Source organism: Belonocnema kinseyi, chromosome 2 (genome assembly GCF_010883055.1).
Source record: "Belonocnema kinseyi isolate 2016_QV_RU_SX_M_011 chromosome 2, B_treatae_v1, whole genome shotgun sequence".
NCBI classification, from domain to species: Eukaryota; Metazoa; Arthropoda; class Insecta; order Hymenoptera; family Cynipidae; genus Belonocnema; species Belonocnema kinseyi.
Genome location: NC_046658.1, coordinates 79,679,092 through 79,692,090, shown reverse-complemented (window position 1 = coordinate 79,692,090; position 12,999 = coordinate 79,679,092). Strand labels below are relative to the sequence as shown.

Sequence of the window (12,999 nt, the reverse complement as noted above, 5' to 3'; positions counted from 1 at the left end):
CATATATCTAGTCGGGAGTGGTGCTGACTGAAAACAGATGATTTGGAGCGAATCGCGCGCCATCTGTTGGTCATTCTAAGGACTTATTGAACTACCCTCGTACTAAATAAAAATCTCGTATAACTATAAGAGAAATTTTAGGAATAATTTGATAAATGTTTGGAAATCTTCTAAAGTTCAATTTAAACACACTGGAATTATTTTTCAAATTGCTTTAAAATCTTCCGGATTCATTTTTGACACTTTTGGGCATTTTTGTAATGTTTTACAAAATCACTTCAAATATTCACAGGAATCTTAAAAATGTATGTGTATTATCTTAAAATCTTTAACATTTTCAAAATTTTCAAAATTCTACATTTTGTTTTAACCTTTTTGAAATTTTTTATTACTTTAAAAACGTTTTAAAGCTTCTAAATATCTTTTAAAATTTAAATTTTCTTTTTTAACAATGATGTTTAGAAACAGAAAATTCTCAATTTTTATTAATAAATTAATGCATATAACTTCATTTAATATGTCCAAGGGGTTATGAATAGAATACTTTTGTCATTTGTTAAACATTTGGTCAAAAAGGTTGATAAGAGAATATTACTTACTTCATTATTAAAGAACCATTTACAGTTTTTTAATATTGTCTTTTTGAAATAATTTTTTAGAATTAAAATTCCTCATTTAGAAATTATGATTTCAAAAATTCTTGAAAATTCAAAAGAACAAACTAAAAAAGCCACTTGAAGCCCCATTTGCGCAGCCGTTTGGACGTGTGAAATTTAGGCGCCGAGACGTTTAGCCGACAAACATTTAGGCTCTGTGTAGTTTAGGCGCTTAGATTTTAGGCGAGGGACGTTCAGACGCCAGGACATTTAGTCACCAGGTCGGCGAACGGTCTGAAATCGAATAAATTGAATCTTCACAGCACTAGTACTGATAATTTTTTTTCGAAATTTCAATATTTAAAGTCGGAAAATGTATTCTTAACGTCAGACTTCCTTTTCAGCATATGTATTTATTATAAATCTTATAATAACTTGGTAAATTTTTGTTTTAATATATCTGGAAACTTCGAGGCCATTTGCTTTTCAGTTTCAAACAAAGTATATAAAAATCAATACTATCTTATTTCGCCGTAAAAAATAAATCAATTTACGACTTAAAATACATGGCAATAGCATTCATTCATTTTTATTATCGTCGAAAAACATAGAGTAAATCACAACAGATTTATAAATTTATTGTGCAATTTATAGTACATTATTAAGAAAGGTAATGTACGCTGCGGTAGGACCCGACTATTCATTTAACTGTTTCTGTTCAAAATTTTTTTTATAAAATTCATTATTGAGTTGCTTTTAATGTTTTAAAGAAACAATCTTAACATACATTTCCTAAACTCTCGTCTTTCTTATCACTCACATTTATCAATTCTCGTTAAAGTTCCTAGAACAAAGTTATTTGCATATCGCCGTAAATTAAAATTAACTACTGTTAAAAGTAACCCACTACAGCTCTTAAAAGATTTGAATTTTTTAAGCAGTTCTTACCCTCACCTGACAGTAGATTTAGAGAATCTAAATACCTCTTTTCAATTATTTTAAACTAAACTCTATCGAAGGTGTAACTATAACTTAATTTAAAGTATCCGACTAAGTTAATATCGTATAAATAACTACCTTTAATATTTTATACAAAAAACTCATTCGTCATTAAGTTCATAAATGAAAGTTATACGTATAAAGAGAGTAATTAAAAATATTGAAAATGAAAAACTAATTTAGAATGGTTTTAGTAGAAATACACCGCGAAAATCTACTTCGTTAAACTTCCGAAACGATAACAAGCTCTCGTTAAAATTTCTCGAGAAAGAATTTTACTTCACATCGGGGCTAGCAATTAAATAAAAATAAAGCAAGTATCAGATTGATGTTTAAGTGGAAAAGACGAAGAACAGTCATATCTTTTTGATTTTTCTTTTGATTAAAAACTTCTTAAATTGAATACCCTCAAAAGCATAATTGGATAACACGATGTATAATATATATTAATAATGTATGTTCTAGATTAATATTAAAGAATCATGCAAATTCTTTGACAGTTTTTGTTTAATTGCAACATAGATAATCGGGTGCCCAATAAAATTTGGTACTTCTAAATTTTACAACGCCACCTCCCAAATGTCTTCCTTTGTGTGGAAAAATTCTGCCATTAATTTTCATTTCATTAACAAAAATTGTTCAGAAGTTCCGCTAAAAAGTATTTTTAGCGCAATAAATAATAAATACGTTCTAGCGGAAGTATTTCTTATTATTTGTAGAAAATAAGACCTAAATTTTATATAAAGAAAAACAGCAAAAAAATGTTTGAAGATATTATTGGGCTTGGAATACTAATTGTTTACTTTCTTCACAATTAATGGACCGAAATGGCCCCTAAACATTTTTTCTTGGAGTATTATACACAAGATATCTTTTACAATATAAAGAGAATATTCTCTGTAATTATTATGAAAGAAAAATTATTATGAAAGAAAAAAATCTTAAATTTTAGAAACGTAACAAAAATACAAAATTTTATAGTTCTAAGATTCGTATAAAACTCGTATAAAATTTCATGTGACTATGTGCGTTAATATCATAAAAATAGTTGTTTTTTTCAAAAATTATTTGAAGTTCAAAATAATTTAATGAAATCTATAAGAATATCAGGTGAATTTAAAAGAATTTAGATAAAATTTAAAAGAACTCCACAATATTGGGAAAAATAGAAAAAATATCATTGATTTAAGTAAAATGGGAGTAAATTTAGAAAAATCCAAGGGAATTTAGGAGATTTTAATAAAATGTAACAAAATTTCCTTGAATTAAAGAAAACTCAGAAAAAGGACAGTTAATTTAATCAAATTTAAGTGGATTTAGAGAAATATAAAAGAAATGAGAAGAATTCTATGAAATTCATAAAAATCCAAGGTGAATTAGGAAAAAATTAAAATTAATTGGAAACAATTAAAAAGTAATAACAAAATGTATTGAATTCATTGGGTTTGCAGTAAATTAAAAAATATTCCACAGAATTTAAATGAATTTAATGAAATTTCTATGAATACAAGGTGAGTTTAAATGTCTTTAGGGAGAAGTAAAAGAAACGAAAAAGAACAGACAAGAATCCATAGAATTGAGTATAATCGAGTGAATTTATAAGAATTCAAGTCATTTTCAAAGAGTTTAAAAGAAATTCAAGAAATTTCGGATAAATTAATAAGCATTCAGGGTGAATTTCAAATTAAGTGCATAAAATCCCAAATATTTAATTGATTTTAGTAAAATGGAAGGGAATTTAAAATCATTCGATATAATTGATATAAATAGAAATCTGAATTAAAGTCAAAAGAATTCAAGGTGAACTTAAAAGTCCTTAGGATGAATAAAAAATGAAAATCCAAAAAGGAATCATTAAATTCATTGAATTATAAGGGTATTTTAGAAAATCCAGAGTAAATTCAAAAGAATTCAATTGGATTAAAGAAAATTCAAAGATCACTAAAGTAATATTTTAATTTTTAAAATGACCAAATACGTGATAAAAGCTTATATCCTTTTCAAGACAGTTATTATAAAAATGCTAAGATTTTTCAACTACAACAAAATGTTAATTTTGGTGTATTTTCAAAATTCATAATTTATTTCAATCACCGGGTATAAATATTAAAACCTTAGTTACCATATAAAGAATATTCTTTTTATATTATAGAATAAATTCTGTGCATATTATTTCAGGGAAGAACATTTTTTGGGGGCCTTATTTTCAGACCATTAATAGTAATTTTTATTGAACATTTTATCTTTCAAAAATTTTCTGTTTGTTTTATAAAATATAGGTCTTACTTCCTAATAAATAAGAAATACTTTCCAGGGTAAAAGAATCTTTTAGCCTTTAATTAGAATTTTTCAAAAATTACAAAATTTAATTTTCAAACCTACAAAAGCCCTCTAAACAATTTTTTCTACATAAAAGAAAATTTAGAAAAGCATAATTAATTCTAGGTAACTTCGTGTTTCAAAAGAAATATTTATTTTTTAGGATGGCAAACAGAATCATGTGAGCTTCCCCGAGTTTCAACAAAACGGTTCGACGAAACTCTTCTCTCAAGGTTTGTAGGACCAGCAAGGAAAAAAATCTTATTTGAGAAGAACAATGAAACATAATCTAATTTGTTGTGGACATTTTTCTTAAAGATTACATAAACGATGTTCTGTACGAGTCCGAAAATGGGGATGCTTCTAAGCCTTCGAATAGGGACGACTGGGAATCAGGGATAACATTCACTGCTCGGACTTCCGGTATGAACTTCATCTTTTGAGGGAAATCAAAACCTATTAATAGGAAGTTGAAAAAATGGTTAAATGAGAAAATGGGAATAAGCATATCATATATTTTTAATTGGGGGAATAAAGTGTTTTATTTAAATAATAGAATGTAATGCTACTTTGACACAAACGAACAAACATTTATTAGTTACGGTCAAGTTAAACAATTATTCAAATAACTTATCATTCTAATATATAATACGATAGATTAATATCAATGGGAATTGTTAATTTTAGAGAGGAACTTTGTTCTTGATGTTAGGGAAACGTTTTAAAAATTAGAAACTTTTTAATTAGAAACGCTCAAAACGTAAAAATAAAAAATAAAAGACGTAAAAGAATTTCAAGTCTTTAAAATTAACAATTAAAAAATTGAATAGTTCCAAATATGGACGTTCAGTACGATATATTTAAAAATTCATTTTATCAATAGTATTAACATTTTTTAACCGAATTCATTTCAAATCATGGAGAATGGCGATTGACATGTTCAAGATTGGCTTTCCAATGAAATTTGTTTTTATAGGTGGATGATAAGGAAACACGTTTTTTTTCATTAATTGAGAGACATTTTTACATTTTTACGATTTTTTACCAATTTTAACGGAAAGAAATTTTTGCCAAGCTTACATAAAAAACAATGCTATTTTTGCCATTTTTAAAATATGAAGGTTTTTCTTGATTCAGTTTATCGACTTTTTTAATACTTTTTCAAAACTCACAACAATATTTTTTAAATAATATAAAATGGCAAAGTTATTTTCCTTTTTTTAAATCAGAAAAAAATTGTTCATAACAACTCTATATTTTTTCTGCTATTTTTAGAAATGATAGGTACTAATATTTTTTTCTTCCGAAAATAAAAATGTTATTTTATTGAACATAAAGGTATAATGCGTCCAAAGTTATTTAAAGAATATGCTTTACCTATCACTCCTAGAAATTTCAGCAAAAAAGATAACAGATTAAAGAAAATCTCGTGACTTAGATTTTCAAAAAATCGCAAGAGCTGGACCATTTTTATTTTTTCTTCGTTTTTCTCATCTGTTTTTAAAGAGTGAAACAAAAAACTTGACAAATGAAAATTGAAAAGAAAAAAATAATTAAATTAATAGTGAGCAAACAATGTAAGTACCTATTGCTAACAAAACTTTCAGGAAAATATGGAATTTTGGAGAAATATTCGTTTCCTTATTTTAAAAAAATCATAATAACTTTACCTCTTTTTATTATTTTCAAAATTTTTTTGTGGATGTAGAAAAATTCCTAAAACTGGATAAAGTGAAATAAGCAAACCACTCATAACTCAAAAACAAAAAAACGGTTCAGCTTTTAATGTAAATTTGGGGGAAAAACTCATTTTACCCTTAAAATTCTTAAATTTCCGTAAAAAAATATTCATTAAAAAGTACACGTTCCAAATTGAACAACTACGATAAGAAAGTCTTTAAAATTAGCGATTTTAATTTAAGACCGACCCAGAATAAGTGCAGCATTATCGTTTTTTTGAATAAATAAAAAGCAATTTAAAAACCAAAGGCTTTTCAGTTTAAATTCAGAATTAAATAATTCAAAATACTAAGCGTTCGAAATCGAATAATTAAACAAAAAGAAGCTGATAAATATTTGAAAAAAATTTCAGAACTGAATATTCACAAGGGTGATTGAAAAAATATATTTTTGAATCTGAACACGTACACAAGCCTAACTTGTACCTTTATAGTCAACCAATTAAAAAAAGAAAAATTGTATATGATTTATCTTCTATGAGAGTCTTGTCTTTTTTATTTGTTGTTGTTTGTATGTTCTCGAAGCCTTGAACATTCCTTTATTAAATGTGCACAAAAATTAAATTATTCTCTTTTTTGTTGCCATCACTTTTAATAATAAAACCCACAAGAAAGTAGGAGTTTCAACAGACCAGACTAGTTAATTCCGACGTATTTCAGGTCGCTGAATCCGCATCCGAAGTCAGAATATGCAAGTTAGCTCTTTTTTTCTTTCTAGCATAAAAAAATATCAAGTGCGTTCTAAACTACGACCCAAGCCAGATTTATGTTTAAAAATCTTCGGTAAACATTGATAAACTTTTTTAATCTACTCATTGTATGTTGTGATTGGCACACCATATGTCAAATTCCTATAGAAAAATGTGATAAAAGTAATATAAATTAATTATTTTGCCTGAAAATGAATTTTTAAATTTCCTTTAAACGACACACAATGTTGGTAATGTCAGGAGGATAATTTTGTATATACACAAATACAAAATAATACATGAATTTTGAATCATTAAGAAAATGAAAACAACAAAAAATCAATAATATAAACAAAATTCAAATGGGGGACCTCGAAATCATATCCGATTTAGCATTTTGTATTTTGAAAATTTTGTTCCATCTGACCTGAAATTACATTATTGTATAATTTAAAAAAATGACAATATAATTAAATATAATTAACAATGAGAGGAAAGGAAAAAATATAACATTTTTTTTTTAAACTTGTAATCTCCTAAAAGAACTTAATCTCTTGATATTAAAAGATTCATCAATAACTCCCGGAGCAGATGGTCCATCTTCTGGACCTGATATCGATGACGATACCAAAACTGATTCAAGAACAGAAGACAGCCAGACTTTTGGAAGAGTAGATAGTAAGACTTTTTCTTTCTGATATTTATAATAAAACTAATTTATTTTTAGAAAAAATCTAACCAAGCTCTATAGTATTAATATTACTTTATATTTTTTTAAATAAAATCTAGAGATTTTCTCTCATTTTGAATTGCAAGGAATTTAATTATTCTAACTAAGATCATAATCATTACTTTTCAGGGTTTCGTAGCCCCGAGGCGCCAGAAATCCTTATAATTTCGGTCGGGTGTTCGTTCATCCGTTCGCCGTGCTTTCTTCTAAGAAGGGGTAGTGAAGGGAAATTATAGGAGGGAAAGTTAAAGAATTTAGAGAAAATTAGGGAAGGTGAAGTAGAGAAAGTGAGGGGAAAAGAGGAGAGGGGTAGTAGGTAGGTGAGGGAAAATAAGCTGAGATGAAGTAGGAGAATTGAGGGGAAATGAGGTAGAATAAAGAGAGGGAAATAAAGGGGAACGAAGAGGGAGTAGAGGTACTTAGGGGAAGTGAGGGGAAATTAGAGGGAATAAAGAGAGTGAAATTAGGGAAAAAAGAACTAAAGTGAGAAGAAATGAGAGTAAATGAGGGAAAATGAAAGTAGGGAAAGTAGAGCAACTTGGGGAGAAGTAGAAGAAGTGAGTGTAATTGAGATGAGGGGTAGTAGAGGAAGTGAAAAAATGAGGGGAACAAAGAGAGGGGTAGTAGATGAAAAGAGAGAAAATGAGTAGAGGAAAGTAGGAGAATCGAAGAAAAATAAGGTGGATTGCGGAGAGGGGAATGGGAGGAGGGGGTGAATAGTGAGTAGGAAAAGTGAGAGGAACGAGAAAAAATAAGGAGATGGAAATTATGTGAAATTGAATGTAGAGGCAGCGAGAGAAAATGATGGGAAATTAGAATAGGAGAAATTCGGAGAAAGTAGGAAAAGTGAGTTTAATTGAGAAAAAGTAGAAAAAATGATTATAAATGAACTAAGTGAGTGAAACGAGTTAGGAGAAGGGAAAGTTGTGGAGGAGAGCGAAGGGGCAAGCCGGGGATAAAGGAAAGAGGAAGTAGGAAAATCTAGTGGGAGAAGAGCACGGAAAGTATGGGGGGATGTTGGAACGACTTAATTAACGTATTAGTATACTAAAAATCCTGATTGCCTTTAACTAATTTTTTTTTCTAATAATTTTTTTTTTTTATTTAAGGTGATATTTATCGAGTGACTACACCAACAGCAACGGAAACGATGCTGCCTTGGAAACGAGAGGACGACTATGATTCCGCCCATCCAATTCAACAAAATGAATTTCCTGGATGGTGCTCAAACAAAGAATACATAGCGTACAGTTCACCTTCAGCAACTTTTCTAGGTAAGAAAGATTTGAAAATCTCTTTGAGATTTTGTAGAGAAACTTGCATAATTACTTTTCTAATTAAGAATCAAGAAATCCAATTTTTTCAGGGGACAAGGATACTCGCAAATTGCCTCCTTAAAATAAAATATAATGCATGGTATTAAATCGTGCTTAAAATTTTAAGAAAATACGAAACCACTCAGAGTGTAAATTATGCTTTCAAAAATTCAATATCAATGTATTATTTATTATCAATTTGATCTCACATTAACGCTTTCGCAAGCACTTTCGTATTATTTTTTTATTCGCTTTTTTTAATCTTTCTAGATTGCAAAAGTATGTATTTGATAAATTACAATAAATAATCATTTAATAGAGAAGGTTTGTGAATAATTAAAATATTAGACGGCTATACTGAGCTATAAATATATGCTGTATCCTGAATAAAAATTGTATATAAATGTTTTTATAGTAATATTTTTGCATTTATAAAATATTTTAAACCGGCTAATGGGCCATTCAACAACTACGTCACGCTATTTTTAACACTTTTTACTTCTACCCTTCTTCGACATAGATGATCCCACAAAAGCTTAAACTGACTTTACAGCCAAAAATGATATTAAAATAGGGTAAACAGGGTGAAAATTTTGAAATTTCACGTCAAAGTATAATTGAATTTTCAACAATATAGTTCCAATTTCAACCAAGCAGTTGAATTTTCAACAAAGAAAAAAATTCATTTGAGACCAAATAGTTGCATTCACAAACAAATAGTAAAATTTTAAAAGAGACAAACCTTTAACCAAAAGTTGAATTTTGAAGACAAATAGTCAATTTACTTAGAAGATAGTTGAATTTCCAACCAAGAACTTTTCTACCAAAAGATATGTATTTTGAAACTGAGCAAAACGAATTTTTAAAAAATAGTTGGATTTTTAATCAAATGATTGATTTTTTTATCTACAAAGATGAATTTTTAATCAATTGGTCGAATTCTTAAAAAAAATTCAACTTAAAAAAGGACCTTTAATTTTGAACTAAATAGTGAAATTTTCAAGCCAGAACGATACATTTTTTCGAAGGCAATTCACTTTTCAATCCAAAAAGACGAATTTGTTAATAAGCAATTTAAAATAAATAGTTGAATTTGCAATAAAAAAGTTGATATTTAATTATCAAAGGTTTTATTTTATAATAAAAAAACAGTTGATTTCAACTAAAAATGACGAATTTTCGCCTAAACAGATTAACTTTTAACAAAACAGTTGCATTTTTAACAAAAAAATGTCATATTTCTACAAAAAAAAAATAAATTTAAAAAACAAAAGACAAACTTTAACAAAGCAGTTAAATTTTCGAACAAAAATTTTAATTTTTTAACAAAAAAGTTAAATTTTCAACAGGGTAAGACTTTTCAGAGAAGAGAGAAAAAATTGCAACAACGTTGTTGAAGTTTCAAACCAAAAGGACGAATTCGACAGAAAATAGTTGAATTTCCAGCCAAAAATACAAATTTTCAACCAAAAAGTTAATTTTCAACCAAATAGTTGATTTTATGAAAGTAAGAGAATTTTCTACAGAATAAGACGAATTCTCGACAAAACAGTTGAATTTTTTAGCCAAAAGGACGATTTTTTAATTTGAAAATAAGAATGTTGAACAAAAAAGTTACACTTTTAAAAAAGAAAAATGATTTTCTATCAAAAAAAGAACGTAATTTTCTACAGAATAAGACGAATTCTCGACAAAACAGTTCAATTTTTTAGCCAAAAGGACGATTTTTTAATTTGAAAATAAGAATGTTCAACAAAAAAGTTACATTTTTAATGAAGAAAAATAATTGTCTATCAAAAAAAGAACGTATTTACAATATATCATATAAATTTGCAACCAAATTCTTGAATCTTCAGTGAAAATCGATAGATTTTAAACCAATAATAGAACAGTTAATTTTTCAGTTAAAAAATAATTAATTAAATTAAATTATATTGTGAGTTGAAAAAGTTAAAAATGGATTCCGAACCAGAAAAAAAGACGAATTTAGAAAAAAAAGTAGTTAAATTTTTAATTAAAAAAAATTAACTCACAACGTTGAATATTAGTGTGTTATTGTTGGCCTCTATCAATTTAGTTCGCATTAAATCAAAAAACTGAGAAAAATTTCTTAAGAACAGGGGAAAAAGAGGAATTCTTTTAAAAAAAGATAAAAGAGATATGTATTTAGACTCTACTTGCAAAATTAAATCACTCATTTTCATATTTTCATACATTGAAAAAATGGCTATTTCCATTTATGTTTTAAATATGTGACATCACATTCTGCGTTTACTGCTCGCCTTACGTCACAAATCGTCACAAAACCTGTTCGCCCCTCTTGCAGTGTGATTTAGTTTTTGAACGACCCCTCAGTACGTATAACGAAATTTAGAAATGATATAATATTACGTTTCTTACCTTAAAGTAACTAAAGTAATGTACCTAAATAAGATAAGTTTTTGTTTATTAATGTATCTTAAAATTGTTGCCTGAGTTCATTCAACCCTGGCTCTGAGTTTCGATTTTTTGCTACCATTATAAATGGGTGAGTACATAACATTTTGATTGATCACAGAGTGGTTGCCCCAATAACATCCAAGATCCAAATTGAGAATAACTCGACTAAAAAAAATGATCTTAGGTTGAATCACTGATCATAGTGACAGGAACAAAAATAAAGACAGTTTAATCTATAATTGATTTACAAGAATTAAGGTCAAAGTGCAGGTATTAATCCGAATAAATAAATTCATAATTTTTAATTGGTGCACTTATAGTCAGGCTGATGAAATATTACCTACAATAAGACAGATGTCGTTGTGCAATATGCATTCAACGCCATTCGAAACAATATGTATTCGTAATCCCTCCTGCTGATGCCAGTCTTATTACATAATTATAATAATCAGATTTGTATTACCTAATAACCTAGGCGAAAAAATTATATATAGTTTACATATTATGTGAAGTTTTATATATAAAATTCATTTGCTTTACACAAAAAATGTATAAAATAAATGAATATAATATATAATACTTCACACTATGTATGAACTATACATAATATTTCCGCTTGGGAATTCTTCAACAGAATCCTAGCTTTTAATCAAATAATAAAAATTTTAATTTAATTTTAGGGTCGAATATTAAATATATAATAACCTTTTACCTTTGGCACGTTTTAAAGTGTTTTCGACATGTCTATAGCATTGAAATTTCTGCACAATTTTTTATATCCTGTACATTCTTATTTACAAGGGCCCAAGCGGAAAAATTATATGTAGTTTATATATAGTGTGAAGTTTTATATATAATATTCATTTCTTTTGAACAAAAAATTTATAACTCAACTGAATATTACATATAATACTTCACACTATATATAAACTATATATAATATTTCCGCTTGGGTTATATTTAGTTTGAACCACATTCTTCAGTGATTTTTTTTGTTTGCATTTTGAATGTTTTGAAATCTGATTATTAATCCAAAGCAGGATTGAAACTGTCAGGTGGAAATATTATGTATAGTTTATACATAGTATGATCTATTATATAAATATTCATTTGTTTTATACATTTTGTGTATAAAACAAATGAATATTACATATAAACCTTCACGCTATATATATATAAACTATCTATAATTTTTGCGCCTGGGCTGCTAGATTATTGGAACTTTTTTGCAAGTTTTATGATTCCAAAATAATATTCATGCCTCGCAGTCCCTAATGAAAAATAAAATATAGCAAAAATGGTATGTTTCGCAAAAAGATAGCAATTTTCTATGGAGAAAAACTATTCCCTAAAAGAAGAAGAATAAAGTAAAATAAAACTAAGTGGAGCTGCAACAGATTTTATCCTAAATGTAATTATTCTTTTCCCACATTTAAAAATGATCGAATTCTTTCGGGGCTGCGGCTTTAAAGTTTTATTTATTATATTTTCAAAATCACACGGATTTACATAAAGAAAATATTTCTTTGATTCGAAGAAACATTTTTTGAATGACTTGTAATTATTTTCTTATACGGACATTTTCAAATTAGTTCAACTACTATTTTTAAACTTAAAAGCTGTTTTGAAAATATAAGAGTTCTGAACTTACTTAATATAAAATAGCTGAAGGTAGTTATTGTGAAAAAAATCACGTTTCTGGAAAATAAATTTTTCTATGATTATAAGAATTGAAAATATATTATTCGTAATTTTCCACAAAATCAAAAACATGATCTATTTCGAAAAAAGATTAGAACTTACAAAAACCAATTATTTTAACAATAGTTTTTGTATTTGCATTTTTTACTGTCACTTATTACCAGTTTGAAAAAAATGGTTCGATTGTAATAAATTATAGATTTTTTTAAAAGAAAACTTTCCCTACAGATGTACTGTTTGCAATTTAAAAAACAAGCGAACAATCTTCAAATAAAGTTATTTGTTTAAAAAATTACTTTAAAAAGACTATATGACTTATATCTCTGAGAAATAAGCCATCCTTTATTAAAGTTCAAATATTTTTCAAACATGAGAAAAGTGATAGTAAGATAAAATCCAATTAAAAAAAAAAACACTATCAAAATAAATCTTTCCCTAAGCTTTAAAACTTTTTCATCGAAAATAATATTT

The 12,999-nt window shown here is 27.2% G+C and overlaps 1 protein-coding gene across 2 annotated transcripts in view; it reads left to right on the top strand.

Moving 5' to 3' along the window:
• Positions 1 to 4,064: 4,064 nt before the first annotated feature.
• Positions 4,065 to 12,999, top strand: part of LOC117167352 — an 18,672-nt gene continuing 9,737 nt past the window's right edge. Inside the window, exons 1-4 of one of the 2 annotated variants that reach the window (XM_033352221.1) lie at positions 4,065 to 4,147; positions 4,233 to 4,337; positions 6,934 to 7,020; positions 8,182 to 8,346. In XM_033352221.1, the coding sequence (XP_033208112.1) occupies positions 8,223 to 8,346 (124 nt within the window). In that variant the 5' untranslated portion in view covers positions 4,065 to 4,147; positions 4,233 to 4,337; positions 6,934 to 7,020; positions 8,182 to 8,222. Of the gene's footprint in view, positions 4,148 to 4,232; positions 4,338 to 6,909; positions 7,021 to 8,181; positions 8,347 to 12,999 lie in introns of both variants that reach the window. The other variant, XM_033352220.1, reaches the window with a different exon arrangement.